Source organism: Heterocephalus glaber, unplaced genomic scaffold (genome assembly GCF_053883595.1).
Source record: "Heterocephalus glaber isolate CG9 unplaced genomic scaffold, H.glaber_assembly_v1.0 deba00001531, whole genome shotgun sequence".
NCBI classification, from domain to species: domain Eukaryota; kingdom Metazoa; phylum Chordata; class Mammalia; order Rodentia; family Bathyergidae; genus Heterocephalus; species Heterocephalus glaber.
Window position 1 is genome coordinate 1,013,790 of NW_028258329.1, and position 23,550 is coordinate 1,037,339.

Here is a 23,550-nt window from a genome sequence, read left to right on the forward strand (position 1 = left end):
ACCATCTGGATGCTACAGCAAAGTGCTTGCAGGGGCCTGCAGTCGGCTTGGCTGGTCTGCTGCTCTGCGTCAGAGCTCCTTTGAGCTCACTTGAATGCGAACAGCATCAGATACTATGTTTAAGTTTAACAGTGCCACAGCTTCCAGCTGAAGAGTGCCTTTGCTTTACAAAACAGTGTTCTTTCTTTTGAGTAAGCTAACCGTGCTCATTTATTTACCAGCTCCCAAACCAAAATATGGGCATTTCTACAGTCAAAATCATCCATTCATGACCCCTTTTACCATAGACATTTCGCCTTCTCTTCATGAAACCTAAACCTTCCATCTGCCTGGGTGAAAGGTATGCATCAGTGCTGAAGGGGAGTAATTAGAAACATCTGTTTACATTTGTCAGGCACAGATATTAGAGAAATTAAAATAAGCACAACCATCATTCATCGGCAAATAAATTGAATGTACTAAGATGTCTGAATATCATGAGAATAGTGACTTTATATGAATACAGGACTATGGATATGCTGTCTGATGCAAGAATATTCTTTATGGCATGACACAAATAAGCAAGTTAGTGTGTATGGACTAAGTGTATTCTGAAATAATCTTTTCTCTTCTTAGTTTCTCTGAAACAGCTAGGTAGTCTGAAGTTAACAGCACATATTGGGTTGGTGGCCACAGTTATTTGTAGCATCGGGCCCTAGAACAAGGCAGGCCCCTGCTGTGAGGCTGTCCACAGACAGCTGCTCTGCAGTGAGCTGAAACTCGGGGTGGTAGAGCCCTGACCCGCGCTGCCCGCCGTCATGTCACGTGCTGACATGGAGTTAATGGTTTGTGAAGCGGTTTGCAGCAAGGCCATCGTGGGATCTGTGAGAGTCCCAGGAACACGGGGAAGGCTGTGTTCTTGCACTGCCCCCAGAACAGACTCTCCTTAGATCACAGCAGAGCATGGTAGGAACTGTTCTTACACTCGCGTTTCAGTACACATATGCATGTTTTCTAAATACAGATTTCTGATTTTAGGAAACACTTTCCTGATTTTGATGAAATCAAAAGGTTTAAATAAAAGTAGTGTGAGTGATATAAAGAATGATGACATGCAAACATAAGAATAGCACATGGAGGGTTTCAAAAGCCCCAGCTCCTGGTTTTCCTTCTATACAGCTGGGTGGGTCTTGCAACTGGATTAAAGGGATGCAGAAAGAGAAAGAGGAAATATGACAGAGCAGCTATAAAACAGAGCTGTCAGAAGAGCAGTTGTTGAGAAGTCGATGCTCAAATGGTCTCTGGTCTTCAGATTCAAGTGGGAGTCACCCATTTGGGATTTACTTAAATATCATAGGAATGCACGAGACCACCTTGGGAGAAAGGAACCAGAAGGAAAGGAGCAGGGGCCAGGCAGAGGCAGGCAGCACTTGACAGAGATGGAAGGTGCCAGGCAGCCCAGGAGCCCCAAGCAGAGAAGCCAGTGGTGAACAACAGCAAGAAAAGCAGGTGTGTCAGAGCTGAGCAAAGAAGTAAGGACAACACATTTTCCTTCCTGTTAAATCTGTCCAGAAGATGCTTTGGATGAACAAAAGCATGTCCATTGGAGGTCACTGGGCAGCCTCCTCGCTGGGACAGGGCTGGAGAGGGAAGCAACCCCAAGCTGGGCTGCTGAGGGCTTTCTGTGTCCAGAAATATAAGCGACTAAAATTCTAAAGAATTCTCCATAAAATGTTACTGGAAATGGTGAATAAATTTTAATGTGTATCATTTAAATGTGTCATTGAATTCATAGTTTCGTGTAAGAGAAAGCCTCAGGAGCCAGAAAAACAGGACAGATCAGGAGAGAAAGCCGAGTGTGAAAGCACCATGAGGTTCCTGTGGAGGTTGAAGGTCTGGGGTCATTCGACAGTGTGCATGGTAATGGCCAGGCACAGACTGGAAGCTGGAGGACTAGACAACTCCAAAGGCAAAGGGTGAAACTGTGTCTTAACAAAGCTGGTGCACTCTGATGACTTTAGGGCAGGGTGTTCTAGAAGAAAAGTCCCAGTCACCAAAGATGATGACAGGAAATGCATCTCTCTCCTTTGTCCTCTGGGTAGCCAGGCAAACATCCCTGTACCTCAAATCTGGATTTGGGTTTGCACTGTACAGAAATTTTCACCAGATACTTTCCAAGGTTGCCAGCCAGCCTGGAACCCTTACCGAAAGCACAGAAAGACTTCCTTCGGTAGTGACACCGTGGTCACCTGGGTTACACAGAGCTTCTGCTCACGGTTAGCAGGTGTCCGTGTGCTGTTCTGGGGCCTGATCAAGTTGCTGAGGTTACACCTGTGAACCTAAGAGACAGACGTTCCTGCATCACACTGCTGATGTTCTGCTGGGGGAGAAAGAAACATATCAAATAAGTGCAATAAGAAATATATTATCTAGAATATGGTTGGGGCTAAAAGGCGGAGGGCACAGAGGATGAAGGTTCAAATGGTTAGTTAGGAAAGGCTAGATGAAAAGGAGAATGTGGACAAAGGCAGGTGGCTAGGGAAGTCAGCCGGAAGGAATGGCAATGTGAAGGGTCTCATGGAGGAGGATGTTTAGGAACAACATGAAAGATACTGCTGCTAGAACTAGGCTAGCAAAGGTGAGAGTAGCAGGAGAGGAGTTCAGAGCTGTGGTGAGGGGGCTGAGGCCTGTTGGGTTTAGCTCTATTTTCCACGAACTTGGAAGCCAGCATGCAGATTTGAAGAGAAGAGCAAATGCTGTGACTTACATTGCCAAGAAACCACTCGGGATGCTATGGAGAACAGGGTGATGGGAGGAGAAGGAGAGGGTGGAAGGGAACTCTTAGGGGGCTGGGGGCGCGGATCACTAGCGGTCGTAGTGGTGAGGGGTGGGGAGTCTGGGATCTCTTTAATGTGGCATGAACAGAACTTGAAATGGATTGCTGTGGAGAGTGGGAGAAGAGATGAATGAAAACTGACTCCAGGGATTGTTTTCCTTGCATAACCACAAGGACAGAAGACCGTTATGCGAACTGGGAAGACTGCAAGTGGGTTTGTCTGTCTTGAGGGTGAGACCCGCAGTTTAGTTCACATGCACTGAGTTGCTTTTGGGATTTAAGTGTTTGTTTGAAGACCACATTTGTCAATTCTAAACACACAGATGGACTACAAAACCATGAAGCTGGAAGCATTAGGGAATGAGTACACTAGGCCTATAATCCTAGCACTCTGGGAAGCTAAGAAACAAGATCGGCAAGTTAAAGCCCAGTCCAAGCAACTTAGCAATTCCATGCGACCCTGTCTCGAAATACACAATTAAAGAATGGGCTGGGATGTGGCTCAGTGCAAAGGTCCTGGGTTCAGTCCTAGTGATGACCAACAATCAAACTAGTATTTTTGTTCGTCTGAAGTACATTTATATGAGGTACTATTGTTAATGTTGTGAGGTGTCTAACAGCAATCCCCCAACAAGTTTTGGGGAGTGACTAGAAATAGACAGGATCTCAGAGATGAATGGGCTTTCTGTCTAGAAATAGCATATTTCTTAGATGTTGAAAATTCTTCAGAATGTGTAGCAGCACTAATCCACATGATTTATCTTGAGGGCAAGGAAATCTTCTGAAACATCTTCAGGTAGAGACACAATACAATCAAGGACAATTGAGTTCTCACATGCCAAGTATGTACAGCGATGTTCATTATTTTTGATAAACACTTGCCTTCATGTATAAGCATGTGTGTGGTTTGTTTTAGCTTTACCTACTCTCTTGGAGGAATTCAAGGAGAAATTAATTTTAAGTGATAGTTCATTGAATCTAACAATGCAGACTATAAATTGTGTGACCTAAGATGCCTCTCATTATTTAAAAATTCAGGATTATGAAATGCATGATCATCTCCAGGTACTATTCTTATTAGTCCCTGTTTGAAGTACATAATGTTTATGTTCCATGTGTGGAGTTGCCACATGTATGTAACACATCATAATTCCTTTTTCCAACCTTTTTCCCTCTCCTCACCTGCCTCCCTCTCGATTCTCTTCCTATTTGACAAAGATCTATCTCTCTACTTCCTATTATCTCTTTTATTTGCTCTTTATTTACAATTTAAGTTTCTCATATAAGAGAAATCATGTGATATTTAAGCTTGTGGCTCTGATTTATTTCATGTAACACTGATCTCAAGGGGCATCCATTTTTCTACCAATGTCTCAAGTTTGTCTTTCTTTATGGCACAGTAGTACTCTGTTGTCTGTACATACCACATTTTCTTTATCCATTTATTTGTTGATGAACATATAGGTGAAGGCAAGGACTTTCTGAACAGAACTCCAGTAACACAAGAAATAATACCAAGAATCAATAGATGGGATCATATCAAATTAAAAAGCTTCTGCAAAAGAAACAACAAACAGGTGAAAAGACAACTTACAGAATGGGAAAAAATATCAGGTATTCCTCAGATAGGGAACTAGTATATAGAATATATAAATAACTCGAAAAAGTAGACCCCTCAAAGTAAAAGACCCAGTCAAAAAACAGATCTTTTAACTGAAATTAATAGACACTTCACAGAAGTACAAATGGCCAATAAATACATGAAGAAATATTCACCACCACCAGTCATAGAGGAAAGCTAATTAAAAGAACACTGAGATTCCATCTTACCCCAGAAAGAATGGCTATCATCAAAGAACTCTAATTAGTAACAAATGCTAGTGAGGTTGGGGAGAAAAAGGAATCCTTGTATATTGTTGGTGGGAACGTAAACTAGTACAACCACTGTGAAAATCACTATGGCGATTCCTCAAAAAACTAACACTAGAAATTCCATTTGACCCAGCTAGTCCTTTGTAGGTATCTTCCCATAAGAGTTAAAGACATCATATTACAGTGGCACACGCATATCCATGTCTATAGCAGCACAACTCATAATAGCTAAATCTTGGGTACAGGTACTATTTTTAAGCAGAGGAAGGGCACCTTAGCATGGTTTATCTAGCTTGATAAAACACCACTGAGGTAACTCATTGGTCTCCAGTTGAAGCATTCTCCTAGTTGTGCAGCTAGCTTTGCAGGGGTTGAAGCATCATAGCCATATTTCACAGCTCGTTTTTAGAGCTTATTTGGATGATAATATAATTTGTAAATCATTGCATTAATTGAAGATAGTTGCTGGAAAATAAATATATGTCTGATTAGACACACATACACATTTCTTTGATGGGTACTGTTCGAATATATACTCTTTTAAAATAAAGAAGGATATTAAATGGTTCCTCAGTCTACACTGGCACATCCCGAAATTTCATCCACACAGCATGTATGTGGAGAAAAAAAAATTGTCTGGCTATCCAGCAACATCTGGTCCTGTATGTGATTTTGCCTGAGGTCCAGACTTAGACTGAGAGGGCACCGGATACCACGCCTAAGCATTCTTCTCACTTGCAGTTCGGCGTTCGTGAGCTCATCCTCTAACCTATTGCCAAAGCAACATCCATGGAAATATTCTAAATTTTGCGGCTACTGTCACTGACCTCATGGTCTGATCTCGATATGGAAGATTTTTAGGAAATTGCATCAAAGAGCATAGTAACTGAATGGACTTGGAGGTTGAGCTGAAAAAGCTAAGGCCCAGTGTACCACTTCTGGTTTTGGTTTGAATGCATGCACAGGTAGACAGGGGACATAACGGGAACCAGAGGTGAGGTAGAAAGGAAATTTTCACATCCTGAATTTGGACTGCTTGTGGAGCCTCTGTGTGGAAAGACTCAGGAGGCAACTGGGTCCATTCATTGGAATCTCAGGAAAGTAGAATGGGCCAGGGTCGCAATGGGAGAGCAAAGCCTTGCCATGGCTTGGACAAATGTCCCCCCAAAGACTCAGGTGTTAAAAGCTTGGTGCTTAGGTGCTGCTGGGATGAGACGGGGTGCAGCCTTTGGGAGGTGGAGTCTAGTGGTGGGAAGTCAGGTTCTGGGAATGCACCCTCGAAGGGGCTATTAGGGCTCCAGCACCCGCTCCTCCTCTCCCCCTTCCTCCTCCTCCTCCTCCTCCTCCCCTCCCCTTCCCCCTGGCCCGCTCTCGCTCCTCTTCCTGTCTTCTCTGAAGTGAGCAGCTCCATCAGCCCCCTGCTTTCTCCATGGTTTGCTGCCTCACCACAGGTCCAGAGGCACTGGGGCCAAGTGACCATGACTGAAGCAGCCAAAACTGTGATCCAAGGTGAATCTTTCCTCTTGAAAGTTGACTCTCTGGGTATCTTTTCACAGCAACAGAATGCTGACGCTGCCTTCGGACAGGAAGAAGAGGATGCTCCTCTTTCCCAGCTCTGTGGTGCCTGTTTTAGGAGAATCAGGAACCTGCTTTAAGAAAGGCTACAGTAGGGCCCTAACTTACAATTAAGGGAGGCTGGAAGGGGGCATCTTGTGGAAGTGGTCCTTGTGCAGAGCCACTTGACTCTAATTGGGTTTTACCACAGAGGACAGGGAGCTGTGGGTGGCGGGAACCTGGTGACGCTGGAAGAGTGACCCAGATCAGGGGCAGCCACCCCCACTCAGGCTGAGGCAGAAGGCTGGCAGGGATTTCATTTTTATTAGTCCTGTGGCGATTTTACAATTTGTTTAGTTTTAATTTGTAATTCCAAAATAATTCACAGCAGAAAAAAATGCTTGTGAAAATTCCAGTGACCCTTTTTGAGGAAACAAGCTTGTGTCTGGGTAGCATTTGGATACTGAGTTGAAGATGGAAGCTGGGATTTGAGAGCAAGGGGTGAAATCTGCTTCAGATGGTATGAAAAGTTCTGAAGCCTGAGTTTACTTACATCTTGGGAAAATAGAGTACATTTTCCTTTGTGGTTTGGTGTGGACTTGGTGTGGACTAGTAGTGCCCGGTCCCCTGACAGTGGGTGCTGAAGGGGCCTGTTTTGGCGTGGGCTCCAGCATGAGGGCAGGGAAGGGAAGGCAGCACTTCCCATCTCCCCGTTAGGAGTTAGGAGTCCGGCGCAGTGCAAAGCAAGCGCCGGTAGCCCAGTGAGCAGTCAGAGCAGCTTTGTGGAGTGGACACCTTCCGTCCCACTTTTCCCGAGCAGTGGGACTCTGAGCTATTAGGTAGCTTTCCCCGGGAAGTGCACGGCAAGGCAACCGGCAGAGTCTGACACCTCCCCTCCCACCACCCCAGCAGGGCTGGTGAGCCGCTTCGCTTCCACTTCAGTTCAGCCAAGGGCCAGCGCTTCCCTTGGTATAGGCTGAGGCCCCCAGTCTCTCCGGATGTATGGAGTTATTTGTCCTTTCCATGTAGGTCAGTGCGATCATCTTGCTTTTCAGATTTATCTGGCTCCAGACAAAGAAGTCTGTGGTGTTTCTCCATACTTGTAAAGCAAATGTACTTTCAAGCTAGCTCCTGCCCTATGCCTGAGTTTCCCGTGGCCTGAGGACTGGGAGTCTCATGCTGGATCTGTTCCCCAGCCTTCCCAGGTTTTCTGCAGCAGTGACCGGGTCACCCTCTGAGCAGATCAACATGTGGTTCATAAATACAGAATAGAGGCTGTGAGCCTTTGGCAGGTGAAAAGGCCATAGGAAGACTGTGAGATTGTGACTTTTCTATTCATTTTCCCACCCCAGTGTCCTCCTCCCCTGCCAGCCCCAGAGTTAGATGTCCCTTAAATATCTGTTTCCTTGACTCACCAACTCATGGGGCTATGCGCTCCCTGGTGATGAGCAGATGACTGTGCCTGGCAGCAGCCCTCATGGATGAATGACTGGGTTTGGGATGGTGAGGTGCAAAGGGCAGGAAAAGGGGAAAAGGGGAAAAGGGGCCTCTTCCTGCCCGCACAGGGCCATGGCTGACACTCTCGTGTCAAAAGATGGGTTAACAAGAGAAAAGCGTACCAGACTTACAGGATCAGATGTGGCTGACACTGAAGCCTTCATGCTGAGGGCCCAGTGACCTAGGGTAAACTATCCTTTCCTAGGCTGAGGCTGAGGAGGCAGGGATGGTTCTGTGGAAATACAGTGTGGCCCGGTGCTAATAGACTGGGAGGGGAAGCCAGGGTTCCCATTCTGTCCCTGCAGACCCTTCCTGGCCTCTCTCTGCAGCTTTCCCTGTTTGCTGGTAGAGCACAGGGTCCTTTCTGTCATGTGTCTACAGTCAAACCAGGCAGGTCAAAGAGTTCTTCCTGGTGAACTCTCACACAGGAAGGGGGACAAACGAGTGATGGGCTTTGTGACTGGCTCTGAGGTGAAGGAGGTTCTAGTTCCCATGCCCTGCCTTGCCCTTGCCGAAGAGGAATTCTCACTTCTGTGGCTTGCCTTGCGGGGGAGAGGGGCAGTGAAAGCCAGAGAGAAGCTTGGCTTCTAAGGCTGCTTCTGAAGCCCTTACTTTGGGGCGTTATTTCCTAAGCTGCAAGAGTCTTCCCCAGTTTGCCAGGCCAAAAGGAAGCTGAAGGGAAACTCAGGCGTGTTTGATTCTACAGCTTCTTGTCCTAATTGCTCTAATGGTCTTTGGCTCAGTCTCATGTTTCCCCACTAGATTGTGAGCCAACAATTGTGTTTTCTTATCTTTGGGTCCTGAGCCCTGAGCATGGTTCTTGGCCTGAGGTAGATGATAATGTTAAAGTAAGAAGGGAGACAGAAGAAAAGGAAGGAGGTGAGTCATGTGATATTCTTAACAGGACCATAGAGTCAGCAAACAGAGACCCAGATCCCTTTCAAGTTAGCGATGGGAAGGAGGGCTGGAACAACCGTTGCTCATTTCTAGACCCTTCTGTAGAAAAGATTGGAAGTTTCTAAACACATTTTGTTAACAGAAATGCCGAAATCTTTCCAGCCTTAACCTTAGTTGCAGAATGCCTTCAAAGGAAGTCACCACCAGCTAGGGCTTATGTAAGCTTCTCAGGACAATTTTCCACTTTCCTGGAGCTGAGAACAACTTACCTGCAAGGTTTGGTATCATAAACTTGCTGAACCAGATGCAAATGCAGGTGCCCTGTGGTTTTCACAGCTGCAGTTAAATATTTAAATTTGGTTTAGAGATTGCATTTCTTTCCCAGGGATAGTAAATTTTTTCTTCATTTCCTGTGCTGAAGAATCTAGTCAATTACTTAATTGCAGAATAATGAGCAATATTTCTACTTCCAAATATGTATTTTTTTCATTTTAATGTAGTAAGTGCCAAGAGATTTGTACAAGCAGGAGGCAAGTTTGTTGTTTATACATCTTACTGCAGCTTATCTGAGCTGCTCAAACTATACACCTAAAGATGAGCAAGGATTTCATTTTGATATTTGGTTATTGCTGCTGCTACTACTGCTGCCGATGCCACTGCAGCCACCACTGTGTATTCTTGGGAGACGTTATAAGGACAGTTACTTAGGCATAAATGCGTGAGCAGTGAGTAAGGCGTGTTCTGCCATGGCTGCTCCCCACCCCCAGCAGAGGCGGTTTCTCCTAGAGCTGGCATAGCCCAGCAGTACTTTCCCCACTCCCCAGGCGGCTGCCTGCCGTCCATGCCCCTCTTGCTTTGCCCACTGCTATGGGAACATCGTGGCACCACATTCGGAGCTTGGGCTAGGTCTGGAGTCCCACCCGGCAAACTAGGGCTTCTGACCTTTGCAGGAAATAGGGTTATATGATCTGGGGTCTAAACCTAACGACACTTTTGTCATAATTTTCAATGAGAAAAATTGCAAAAATTGTAAACCAATGAATTACAAATTTGTGGAACTACACTGAACCCATAAGCATCAGTACTGGTCTCAGAAGGCAATTTGAAGCCAGTAAGAACAGGCTGGTGAACTTCATGTTTCCAGTTGAGTAGAGAGAGAGAGAGAGAGAGATTTTGACTGATTGTGAGACTGTGATCTCATTAGATTATTGAAGGGGTTTACGATCCCTAAAAGAGGAGTAACTGGCCTTGGATCAAATGATTTTGTTTGCAGTGAACCTTAGGAAAGACCCTTTGCTGGAATACAATTCTTACTCGAATATTTCTTCATAATAATCCCAAATGTTTCCAAAAGCCTCTCCGTAAGAGAGAGAGGTATTGTTTCAAGATGCTTCATCTTATCTAACGATTTTGATGAACTACCAGAGTCCAACCCAACTACAGCTAACTGAAATAACACAGTAAGCAGTGTAGCCAGAGAGCTGCAGTCCCCAGTGGACTAGAGAGTGCAGGGCGAGGACTCCCAGGTTTTCCTCCTCGCTGCCTGTGCTGGGTCACTGAATCCCAGGTCCATAGGAGGCCATCCCGGTACTCACTGGGGCCAGGGGAGGCTCTCCCTGAGGGCCACACTCAGACGGGCCCGCCCCGCAGTGGTCCTGTGTTGGGCGCTACAAAGACGGGAGATGGGGCCACTTCCTCCTTCCTCACCCAGGCGAGGAGCACGGGAGCCCTGGAGCCCTGAGCGCTGCGGAGCAGGTCACCTCTGCTGAGCCTTTGGAGCTGCCCCGCTGGGGTTGCTGGGTGCCAGGAGATCCCCTTTATCCAGGCCTTCCAGCTGCCTGGTGCCAACGCCACTTCACAGCTGCACCTTAACCTGAAGCCGCCTGTTCCTAGGGTGCTCGGGGCTCTTGAGACGCCTGTAAACAAATGTGTTCAGGTCCATATTTGTTCATACAGAATTCAGTATGCCAGTCAATTAATAGGACGGGTATTTTATAAATGCTTGAATCTCAACTCTCCCTCAAACAGTAGTCTTAGAAAAGCAAGCCACACCAAATTACAACAGGAAAATCTGTGAGGCTCGCGTCTGAGCCAGGGCTGAAGATCTGGGGTCCTGTCAGAAGTCAGTGCTGCTCCCCCCACATCTTCGGACTCTTGGACGCTGTCTGTCTCTGCAGCCCCATGGCAGCTGCTGTTGCATGTGCTCCTGGCCTTTCTGCCTTGCCCCGCCCGCTCCGGCCCATGCACTGCCCATGTGCTGGCAGGGCCCAAGGTACCGCAGCCAGAGAGCCAGGGTGAGGGTCCAGGAGCCTGCGCCCCCGCATGCTGTGGTGAAGGAGCACCTGCTCCTCCTGCAGGCCTCACCGAATCCCTGCCCCGTGCCTCCTCCCCATGCACCTCTCCCCCTTGGCACTTGCTCCACTGGCCATGTCCTTTCCCCATCCTCCAAGCTCCTCCAGTCCCACCCTCCTGCGGCCCCCATTCCTCCTCCTCAACCTGACAACCCAGGTGCTTCCGCCTCCGCTGCAAAGGGCCGAGGTGGGTAAGGAGGCTGGAGTCAAGACTCCTGCTACCCTGGCCGAGGGTCCTGGTGTCTTAGGGAGTCTGATAGCCCAGGGCACCTGAGCCGCCCCCCTTTGTGGATTGAACGAACACATCAAGGTGGGGCCTCTGTGAAGTCACGGGTGTGGAGCCCCTGCTGTGCCATCACCCCAGACCACTGTCCAGTCTTAGCTGGTTTGGATTTCCAGAATTGTCAAAGCCTCCGAAAGCCCTCTGCCTGGGGACTGCCATTTTAGAGACTCTGCCATGTCCTCTTCCTTCCTTCCGGGGGGCTTCCTCAGATGTACCGTGTTGGGGTGATCACCACAGGGAGAAGGGAGGTGCTCCTGAGCACCCTGTGGAGCCGCAGCCTCCTGGGCCTTGTCCTTGGGCACTTTGTGGTGATTGTTGTGATGTCGCTGCTTCCTGGGATCTTGTTGGATGGGTTTCAGACCCCCTATCCCTTCCTCAAGGCTCAGCTCACATCATTCTCTTTCCAGGATGTTGCTTTTGATCACCCTACCCGGAAATAGCTTCTCTGTGTCGCCCTTCATGTTCAGTGTACCACTTAACTCAGGCAGCTTTTGAACTGCAGCTCCCTGCAGCCAATTCCTCTGCTAGAGGGCCCCCCCAGTGACATACTGTGTTTAGTTCATCTTCTCTCCGGACATTAACTGACACATGAGAGGTGCTCAGTAAATACTTGTTGAATGGTTGAATGAGTATCTGAATAAACAGTTGTGTTCTTGTGCAGTCTGAGGGTCTGGCAAAGCGTCCCTGACTAAACTGGTGGAGGGGTGGGCTGATTCTGTGAAGGGCGCCAAGAATGTCTCGAGTGATGCCCAGTGCCACCTCCCCAAGCTCTCGCTAGCACCTGCAGCAGGTGCCCATCCCTCCTCAGGGTGGCTTCCCAGCTGGCCTTCCCTGCAGTTCCCTGTCTGCATACCCAGGGTCTCCTGGGTATAGACGGAAGCCGAATCCCTCGACTCACCTGTGCTCCACTAGGAGCCCACCACATCCTGTCCTTCTGGGGTGTCAGTTTGAAGGCCTCTTCTGCTGCGGAGCAGGTTTGAGATGCAGAGCAGTGGCCTCTCCCAGAGCTGAGCTCCTCTCTGCGGTCCAGCACACACCATTCCAGGTGGGGAAGCACACAGCGTTTCAGGATCCTTTCCAGAAAACAGCTCTTACGGGACGGTGTGTGGACTTCACAGCCGCTCTGATGTTCATGAAGGTGGGCGTGGAGGGCGCCCTGGGAACCCCCGTGGCCCCTCACCCTTCGAGACCTGGGCAAGTTGGCCGCACTGGCCCCTCACTGTGTGGAGACCCCTCTGGAGGGAGGTGGCCCCGATGGCCACCCACTCTCCTCAGTCACCTGCTCTCAAGGTGAAGACCAGAAGGAGACAAATCAGTTCTCTACATTTCTCTCTTTGTTCATTCGGGAGTAAAAGCAGCCCTGGCAGCACCCGGTCCGGTCCGTCTTCACAAGAGATGTGGGCAGATGAGGTGCAACACACAGGAAAGCGTCAGGACGCGTCAGCGGCTGCCTTGGTGACTAGGCCCGGTCCTTGAGACTGCATTTCACGCCACTCCAGGGCAGGAAACCCTCCATTCCCAGCCCACAAGAGCACAGCTGATAGACGGAGGCTTCGACCGTTCCGCCACCCCTTCCCCTCGGCCATGGGCCCAGGGAAGTGGCTGCTGACCAGCACCCTCCCTGGGGGACCTGGCGCTGTCTCACAAGGCCGAGCAGGGCAGTGGGTTTGGGTCTCAGTACTGTGCCCTAAGCCTCCACCCCATCCACTAAGTCACCTCAGCAGACACTGAAGATCCAAACCAGGAGGTGCTGCTGATCATAGAGAGCGACGCCGTCCAAAAGAAAGCCGCCACCTGGAACTCTCCAACTGCAAGACAGCCGGGTCCCAAGCTCACACTGCTGTGTTTTCTCCTTCCCCTTCCCCGTGGCAGACCGCCTGAGAGCGGGCTGGGGGCACTCTGAGGAGAGTGCTAGCCTTGGTGACTCAGGCTGGGAATGCAAGAAATGAGTAAAAATCTTTTATTCCCATAAGAAAATAGTTTGGAGGAGCTGACATTCAAATAGGAAAGCCTTTAGCTGCGGCCCGAATCGGTTCCTGTCTTGTATGCCCCAGCACTTGGCGCGCTGCCCCTAGAATGCAGCACAGTCCTGACCGCACTTCATGGTGACCTTCGGGGTGCGAAGCTTCCCGGCAGAGGTCTCTACCCTCCTTGCCCCACATCTCTGTGTTTTAAGGCAGAGGTGAGTGACCAGGGTGCAGTGTGGCTGGTGGGTCAGGAGGCAGCTGCCGCTGAAAGGACGCCTTGCTTTGTATGTTCCCAAGCAGAAAGGACAGCTCAGGACGGGGCCATACGGAGGCACAGCAGGGTCAGGAGGTGGGGAGAGAGCAGCTAGGGCCGGTGCCTAGAACAGGTGAGGCAGGATTGGACTGCCCCGCTTAATACTGCCGAGGGCAGAGGGCTCTTCCTAGCCATCGGGTACCCGGGCCTAGGGCCAGATGGTAGTGGGTAGTGCCTGGAATGGGAAGCCCCACAAAGAAGGTTTGGGGTCTGGGTCCACGTGGATCGTTTTGCCTATGAATATGAAAGGTGTGGTCTCAGAGCAGCTGTTGACTCTGTGAGAATTGGGGAGCCCTGGAAGGGGCGGCCCCTCTAGGGTCAGCAAGGCCCAGATGTCAAAGCATAACAGAGACAATAAAAGGCACAAGGTGAATACAGCTGGCAGTGCCCCTCTGCTGCACTGGAGCGAAATGGCTCCCGCTGGCTGGGAGGGAACAGCTGAGGTTCTCCACCTTCCTGTCCTTGCTGAGCACCCTGAACCCTGCTTTCCAACAGGACCAAATCCTCAGAGTTGCCCATGGGCTCTGTGCCTGCCAGTGCTCCCCAGTGCTTTCTCCATTTCCTTCCCACTGCGCAGCTGCCTGGAGCCTGTGTTCAGAGTGAGAGGCTGCACTTGGCAGGGGTTGGGGGGAGCATCCTTGCAGGTAGCGCCAGGCCGGAGCTCTGCCCATGGAAGGTCCTGGGGTGAAAGTCCCATTTTTCTCATCTGCTCAAACGCAACCTCTCCTTCACTGTGAGAGCAAACTTCTCTAAGGACTAGCCAGCCCATTTGCATTTCCTTGCCTCCTTCTCCAAAGTTTGGGGTCTTACGATTTAAAGCACATCGTTCAGTGTATGTGGGTTTTCCCACTTCCTCTTGCTGTGTACAACTAGAAATAGAGTTGGCATCTGATCTTTGTCCCCCCTAAGTCTCTGTGCCAAAACACCGCTGAGAGCAGTGATAAATTGGCCTTGTTGGAGCCTCATCACCAAGAGCTGCCCATGGGCAGAGGAAAGCAGCCCTTTGGGCTTCCAGAGGATCTGTGTGTGGGGTGGATTCCTAGTGATTTGCCACCCAGCGCACCATTCAGAAAGTGAAGGTGTTTGCAGACCGGTCTGGCAGTCTGGGGACTCAGAGGGCTCCTTGCCTTGTGTGGACAACGAAGCTCTTCCCTCCCTGTTCGCCTTTTCTTTTCAGACTCTTCCACAGTGGGGTTCAGATGTCCTGTGATTATAACCATATTTGGGACTTCATCATTTTGGAATTAAACAGAGCTTGCAACCCCTAAATGAAGGGGGAAAAAAAAGAAAAAGCAAAACAATTTCTCTTTCCCCCGTGTCTACCCTCTGATTTGCCTTTTCCCCACTGAACTACTTGCTTTGTGAAGAGCAGAGTCTTCTGCAGGGGAGTTTGCTAATTTTGTCTGCAGCCTGTGTGGCGGCGGCAGCAGCAGCGCTGTGGCCCATCTCCTGGTTCTACAGTGGCGCCCGGGGCCCGTGTCCCCAGACCGATGTGTCATCGTCTCCAGGTGATGTTATGGCCCAGTTAACCCAGAAATGGCCTCAGTGAGCTGAAGGAAAGAGAGTCTGTGATAGGTGGAGTATAAAGCCCTCCCGCAGGCCATTCCATCTCCAGGGCTGTTTGTGGAAGGCTTGTATTTATAGCCTCACAGAAGGTGGAATGAGGGAAAGTGGCTTCAGTTGCAGAGACAGTGTGTAGCTGGAGCTCATCTGCGGTAGGTGGGTAGAGCGCCGGTCTGTCTGGTGGGAGGTAGCTCACCTGTGAGCCATGAGGGTCCCTGCCAGCAGCCTTATTTCTATGTGGTTATCTCCTAAAAGACTGTCTGGTCTCCTTGTTCATTAAGTTCATGCACAACACATGTCTATTCATAAAAGGCGTCCATTCAGCCTTGTATTGCATTTATAAGGATCAACCACTGCTTCCTGTTCTGCTTAAAAGTGACACCCATTTCTCCTAGATATTCACTGAGGAGTGAGGATTGCACCCTAAATTTGGCCAGTTATGGAGGAATTACACCCGTAGCTGCACACAAACTAATTTGCTCTTTTCTTTTCTCCCCCACCCCTGCAGGATTATACTTTAACCATGTATTTTCAACAATATTGGAGAGATAAAAGGCTCGCCTACTCTGGGATCCCTCTCAACCTCACGCTTGACAATCGAGTAGCTGACCAGCTGTGGGTGCCCGACACCTATTTCTTAAATGACAAAAAGTCATTTGTGCACGGAGTGACAGTGAAAAACCGCATGATTCGGCTACACCCTGATGGGACGGTGCTGTACGGGCTCAGGTCTGTCCGCCTCTTGGGGGCCAATTTTGCAGTTGCATGGTATGCGGGGGTTGATTTTCTCAGTTGAGATGATGATAGTGAGTGAAGCCATGTCCTCAGATTAAGTAGGAAGCATCCATGAAACCCTTTGAGCTTTGTGGAAGAAAAACATTTCATCACCCTAAGATGTGGGGCATTGCTGTGACTAAAAATAGCCATCAAGCAGACTCAAAGCAGCCTCGAAGCAGCCTCCTTGGATGGACTGTCTGTAATTGGGTTGCCATATCTGAGAACGCAGATTCCCCCAGGACGGATTTCCCACATCACAGCCACAAAGGCCTGTAATTAATATTGCCCTGACACTGCAGAGCCTTTCATAAAGTTTTCTCAAAGCTATCTGACAGCTGAAAAGATGTCTGCTATGCAAATTATAAGGGAGAGTCTCCACAGAGCTTCATTGAGCTGGAGCCATGGATATTTATAGGAATGACTAAGAGAGTGACTTCCAGAGGAGGAGAGCTCTCTCCAGGTTTTACAGCACAGTTGCTCATATGGAGAAGCAAGGCTGCCTCGCTGAGCTGAGGCGGGGGCCCTGGGAACCAGCAGACCTTCTGGGGGTGGCCTGTCTAACCTGTCACTGCTGGTCCTTACTTACTTTGAATTTTAACTTGCCAAATGGTACTCATAAAACCTCTTGCCTCTTGCACTGCTTTGCAGTGACTTTTATTTTGTTTTCGAATGGTGTGTGTGTGTGTGTGTGTTTGTGTGTGTGTGTATGTTTCTCGGCCTACACATGTCCATTCTGGGAGTAGCTCACAGTACTGAATGGAGCTCATATGGATATCATGGAGAAAGACATCTCCAACTGCTGTGAGTCTACAGCTTTCTAAAGAAGACTCCACAGCTAAAGGTGGAAATAACAATATAAACTGAAATCCACACCATTGTGGCCTTTAGTGCCTCAAGATGAGTAGAGGGAATTACTGAACATTCACTTAGGTAGGAAACCACAGGATTAGAGCAAAATTTAGGATTTCTGCCAAATCAGACTTTTTCAATTGTAAGAGAAAAAGCAGCACATGTCAACCAAGAGCCTAGGCCTTTAAAAGAGCCTGTGAAGTTTCTTGGGGAAATTTTCAGCATTTTATATTTTTGCCCAAAAATGAAAGATGTGATTGTAAAATTCTGGAAGTTCTGTCAAGTATATCATTTGTACAAAAGGTTATCCAGAAGCCTTGTGAATGTGAAGTGAGGAGCCATTTACCTGCCTCCCACCTCCCCAGAGTGGAGGCTGAAGCAGTCAGTATGTGCATGTGAATGACTGTGCGTGCATGTGTGTGCATGTGTGTACCTGGGTGTCCACGCCCTTGTGCATGTGTGTATGTGTGTGTAGTCATGGGAAAGCCACAAGATGCAAATATGAAAATCAATCTCTGATATTTTAGCTTTGTAAACAAAACTTGCTATTTGAGTTCTCTCCAGTTTTGTTTTTGCATTCTTGATTTTCTTACCAGAACTAGAGTATATTACTATGTTTTTGTTAAAAGCAAATAGCTTTAATGCTTTTGGAATAGAGTTATGTAATAGGCATGAGAGTGCTGTAATAAATTTTGAAATTTTATTTGAAAGTGTTGGAGTAAGCATCACAAAACAGATAAGAATAAGACAAAAAACAAGAAAAAGTTTTAAAAATTCTGTCTTTTGCTAACACTTGACCTACCTGTAAGTTTACATGTAACAATTAAATAATAATGGAATAATAAGCTTTGAGAAACTTGTTTTACCTTTCTAGTCAAAGTTATATCCATTATGCCTTTCAAATAACCTGCTAAATCAGCAAATAGATTTCTTATAGATGTAGCTGAATTTATTAAAGTGTAGTCTCCAGATACTACTTAGAACTGTATTTTGAATCTCCTATTTTTGAAACAATTCTTCAGATTTTTATGAATGTAGGCAAGCTGTCATAAAGAAAATCTCCCAACTGCAGGCTAACTGTTATATTCTGCATGCGCATGGCCACTGCATGATGTCCTCTGACTTCTTAGAAATCAGCTCATCTAGATATTTCTGCCTTGATATTTAAAAAAACATATATTTGCAGCTATTAATTAGAAAATTTAGACCAAAGAGTATTGAAGATACTCATTTTTTAAAAATGCACATGTACATGTATTCATTTTATGCTCTTCTGTGTAAACTTGGGTACTGTTTGTCGATGTGCTCCAAAGTCTGTGTGTGTGTGTTCCGATAAAAGCGAGCCATGACTGTTCACACTGTGGGCCACTCTGTTCTTGCCCTCGAATCTCACCTCCCTTTTCATCGGTGTACTTGCTGATGTGGCCAACCAAGGCTGAGCCGCTGTGACTCCAGCTGTACATTCATCCTCATTTGTCCTTTTGGTAGCTAAGTGTAGATGTTCCTTGACTGAACAGTAGCGTTAAGTCCCAATAAACCCATTGGAAATGTAAAATGCTATCCAGTAAAAAATGCATGGAAATGCACCTAAGTTCCTGAACTTGGCAGCTGGCAGCATAGCATCCTGTTGTGCTTCCCGCTGATGCCCAGCATTATTAAGAGGGAATCGCACTGCATATTGCCAGCCTGGGAAAAGAACAAACTTCAAAATTTGATGTATGATTTCTACTGCACACATATGTTTCACATCATTGTAAAATTGAAAACTTGTGATTTGAGCCATTGTTTGATGAGGACTATGTGTACTATGCATGGTTGTGGAGACGGGAACAGCTGAGAACATGAAAGCTAAGTTCCCCATCCCAGAAAGCTTATGGGCCCTGGGTTGCTGCAGCTCTCCTGGGAAGGTACTGTGGAGGAAGGTCCCACCGAACATGTGTCACTTTCCTACTGGCCATGTTCTTGGGTTGGACTGGCTGTGTTTCTGAGGTCTTATGATGGGACTTTTCTCACCACTGGACACAGCTTGGCTCTACCTGTCTACCCAGTAGGAGCCCACACTGTTAGGTCAGGCAGGACTTTGTGCCTCTGGGTTCCTCTTCTTATATGTGCCAGCCATGGCAGCACTGAGATGGATGAGGGCTTTGGCCCTATCTAGGATAGCCAAGGTTCTTCGGCTGTGGATAAGCCACCCATGACATAGGTTCATGCATTAGCTCAGCCTTATTCTGGGAAACCATTGATCCTTCGTTCTAATGACTGCAAAAGTAGTCCCTGACTGCTCTCATGGATGCTTGAGGTCCTGCTCTCAGAGTGGGCAGAGGTTGTTGTAAATGGGGAACCATTTTTCTGACTTGGGCCAGCACTAGTTTGCATTCTCCCTCACAAGCCCCGCTGATCGCAGTGATGAGCTAAGCCTCTGCAGGGGTCCAGCCCAGCATGTGCTGCCAGGGCTGCTCGCACAAGGCCTTTTGCCCCACACCCCAAAATGGGGCGCTGTTCTCCCAGAGTCCTCTGTGCAGCCAAACCCTTGAAGGCACCAGGACCATCTGGGCTGAGAGATGCCGGGGGCCTTGGTCCTGTCCCACCCAGTTTTCTTTTTTCCTCCGGAATGGGACAGGGTTTTGCACTGTCGGTGAGACAGCGGAGCCCCTGTCCCATTGCCACCTTCCTGGCCCTTCTCAGGCTCCAGACCTCAGTGTCGTGGACTGTCTCACTTGCCCAGTTCAGCATTGGTCTTTCCTCCACCCATCTCCAGTCCACTTCTCTGATGTCAGGGGCTCATTGGAGGTCACAAGTAGAACTCAGCTTCCTCCAGAAGCACCTAGGACTCTGAGATTGAGTGACCGTCACCAAAATTAGGTCATTCATTTTGTCTGAGAAGGCTGCTTAAAAATCTGTTGGACAATATATTGTCATATGTTAATTAATATATATGCTGTTAAAATGGATTTTAAATTGTTAACATCATTTCTGTACTTTAAAGCTTGCAGTATTAAAGCAAAGCTAGAAAGAATTTCAGAATATTCAAATTAAGTCATTCTAATTGATTTATCTAGCACCTTATTCTGAAGCTAGAAACATGTGCTTCTGGACAATTAGCTCTTACCCCAGAGAAGACGTAAGCTCAGAGCAGTGTGAAGGCCCACCTGACTTGAATGGAAGTGTGCTTTCCTCCTAAATACTCGGTCTGGCACTCTTCCCCAGTTGTGTTTAGGTAAGTGAGCAAGGTTGATGGATTGCTTTCTAGAAGGGATTGTGCCAGTTTATATTCTCAGCAGTGATTATATGTTATCTTCAGGACTGTGACACTTGCTTTGGGATTTATCGTTATTAAGGGTACTAAAAATAGTCCCTTTTCTTCTGTGCTCAGGGCTGCGGAAAATCCCCCATCTCACTTTAAACTCAAGCTCATACATATCTCTGCTGCCCTGTCTCCCCAGTGTGCTCATTTTTCCCTTCTTTATAGGCATTGTTTCTATTTTCCCTTATAACATCCCCTTTGCTCTCACTTGAAGGTATCATCTCATACTTTAGTTTAAATCACAGTGATTTCTTAATAATTTGGCTCCAGTGGTTCTAACAGTTCCCTTTCAACTGATATTCTCTTCACTCATCACACTTGCCGTATGTGGACTACGTGTACCTCTCTCAGGCCGTCTCCTGTCTCTTTTCTGGATGCAGAATACCCTGCCACTAGATATGTGGCATGATCGAAAAATGTGGTTAATGTTTAAATTTAAGAATGTTATTACAATAAAACACACATTGTCGTTAATCTCCCTCAAAATACTCCTCTTTACTTCAAATGCGGTACTTATTCCATTGTTCTTGCCCCTGTCTGCAGTAGTTCTGGAAGATCTATCTCATGAGTGTCTTTAGTTGCTTAGTGTTCTGACTTGATTCAAAACATTTACCTTTCATGGTCATTTTGACTTTGGGGAAGACCCAAAGTTGCACAGTAGCACATCTGGTGAATAAAGTGAAGGAGGACTGTCTTAGTTGTTTCCCTTGTTGCTGAGACACAATACCCAACAACTGAAGGAGAGGTTTACTTTGGCTCACAGTTTCGAAAGTTTCAATCCACGGCTGGCAGGTGCAAACACAGAAATGGCATGAGAAAAGGTCTCCTCTGGAGGAAAGCATCCAGGAAGCAGAGAGAGAAGGGAAGATCTGGGGAGGGAGATGTAATCTTCCTGTCATCCAGCAGTGGCCCCTCCTGATGGCAAGTCAGCTCTAGCACCCTATAATCCAGTCACCTTTCAAAAGCCCACTTCTGAACATGTGAGGCCTCAGGGGACATTTCAGGTGTAAAGCCTAATAAGGACACACCATAATGTTCTTAGAAGCCAGTCTTTCCCGTGGACGGTGCTCAGCAACATTCACCAAATGTTTGACCATACCTCATACAGACACACATGAAAGAGTACTTTGAAATGTGGGATAAATGTGTTCCAAGTGAGGGAGAGGATTCTGAGGGAGATTCGTGCATGTCTTTTATTGCAATACATTAAAAAAATCGCTTGCCATATATTTTGATCACATCTCACATTCATGTTTTAGCATCATTATAATGTAATTATGTAATTATGTAATTGAAGACAGTTCAATCCTTGCCCTCATAAGGGGAGCCCTGCTGAGATCATTTATTCACTTTCCATTATGTCACCTTGTTACATTTTTATCTTGGCACCTGTTCAGATCTGATAATTATCTTATCAATTATTGCTCTTCTTATCAGCTACCCTTCTTATTTGTGATGTTGGGGAAGTCATCCTCAGAATATAAACTATCTCAGAGTATTGTCTCTATCTCATTTATTGTTGTATTCCCAAAGTCTACAATAGTACTTGCTGCGAAAAGGTATGTGGGTTAAATTTGAATTCCTGTTTTTCTCTCTGTAGCACTAGTGTGGTGATGAAGCTTATTGTATTAGCTGGATTGGCTTGGAAGCTGCTGAGAGGATTAGAAAAGCACACTTCTGGGTGTGTCTGAGCAGGTTATGGAGGCAAACCCTGGGTACTATGTGTGGCTCCTGGCCCCTCCTCTCTGGCACTGCTCTCTGGCTCTCCTTCCCAGTCACTGTGAACTAAGCATTTTTCTCTACCAAACCCTTCTGCCATGATGTTTCTGCCTTGGGACCAGCTGACTATGGACTGAATCTCCTTAAACCATGAGCTAAATTAACCCTCTCCTCCTTTAAATTGTGTGTGTCCAATATTGTGACCCAGGGACAGGAAATACAGCTAGCATTTTCGTATTTTCTACTTAGATTTTTACTTAATTGAAATTTATCTTGAAGTAAGATGTGAGGTAGCTAGCTGTCCAGTTTTTTTGTTTTTAAATGGTTAGTTATTAGACCTAACAGTTAATTGGCTTATTTTTTCCAGTGACTTTAGAGTTATTTGCTTTATCTGATCTCTAAAAATATAGTTTGTGATGTTGGCATTATACTCATTAAACACTAATTTAGAAAAACCAAAACTTTAGAGTCATTTTTTTTCACATGAACATAATGTGTCTGCATCCATTCTTGTCTTTATGGCTTTTGGTAAAGTTTGATCGTTTTCTCCATTCTTGATAAATTTATTTCAATTTTTAAAAAGCGTGGTAGTATAAAGAATGGGACCCATTTCCATTGTTTTTCTAGTTGGCTTTCACTGAAAAGTGAGAAAGATATAGATCTATCAAATAAGTTTATAACTATTTTTATGCACACATCTATCCAAACTCATGTCCAACCTGGCTAATCTCTTATTATTTCTAACAGTCCTTCTATGAAGTTTTATAGTCATACTGCTTATGTTTTTATCCTCATTTGTGTTTCCTGGGTTATTTCATTCACTTAATTGCCAGAGTATTGGTGGACAATAGGTAATAGGGTATAATGTCTTCTCAATTTCCATTATAGTAGGTGTGCTTTCTGTGTCCCACCATGAAGGATGACCTGCGTTTCAGTTTAATGTAGCTATTCCTCATTCTTTTGCTTCCATTGTGTGTATGTTGTGTGTGTGTGTGTGTGTGTGTGTTTTGAAGAAGGACAGAGACTGTCAAATTAGTTTCTAGAAATGGTGTCATAGGTCAAGATTTAATAGTGAATAAATAAATCATATGTCCTCAATTCATGACATTTATTCTTAACAATCATAAATGAGAAGATTGACCGTAGATTTTTAAAATATTAGCAAGTGGCAAACTTTACTATTTGTATTTGTACAGTTTCTTATTTATCTGTAACTGTGATATATTCATATTCTACCTTGTTTCATTCTTTTTAAAATTTTATCCTAAGTTGACAATTTATAATTATATATTGTTGTGGAGTACAAAGTGATTTTATGGTTTATGAACACAGTGTGGAATAGTTATATCAAACTAGTTAAAATATTCCTCACCTGAAATAATTTATAAATTTTGTGGTGAGAACATTTGAAATTTGTTCTCCTAGCAATTTTTAAATGGACAGTATTCTCTTAACTGTATTCACCAAATTCCTGCTGTCTTCCTGAAATATTGCACCCTGCGACCATCCTCTTCCCATCCTCTCCTGCCCTTGAGCCTCTGGTGACCGCTGTCCTGCTCTGTTGCTTCTGTGAGTTCAGTTATTTAGATGCTGTATAATAAGTCAGACCATGCAGTCCAAGCTATGCAACAATTGACCAATTAAGAAAAAACTATTCAGAGAAATGAGAAATTTTGTAGTATTTGTGCTGCCTTTCCTCCAGCAACTCCCTAGGACGGGCACAGTTTTGGTCTTGAGCAGGTGGATCCCAGTTCCCAAACAGATTATTAAGTGGGTATTTTTTTTGGGT

The 23,550-nt window shown here is 46.4% G+C and overlaps 1 protein-coding gene across 2 annotated transcripts in view; it reads left to right on the forward strand.

The window, feature by feature from the left end:
* Positions 1 to 23,550, forward strand: part of Gabrb3 (gamma-aminobutyric acid type A receptor subunit beta3) — a 211,522-nt gene that overhangs the window by 142,284 nt on the left and 45,688 nt on the right. For both annotated transcript variants that reach the window (XM_021250161.2, XM_004872180.4), the window contains exon 4: positions 15,621 to 15,841. In XM_021250161.2, coding sequence (XP_021105820.1) covers positions 15,621 to 15,841 — 221 coding nt within the window. The remainder of the gene's footprint in view (positions 1 to 15,620; positions 15,842 to 23,550) is intronic.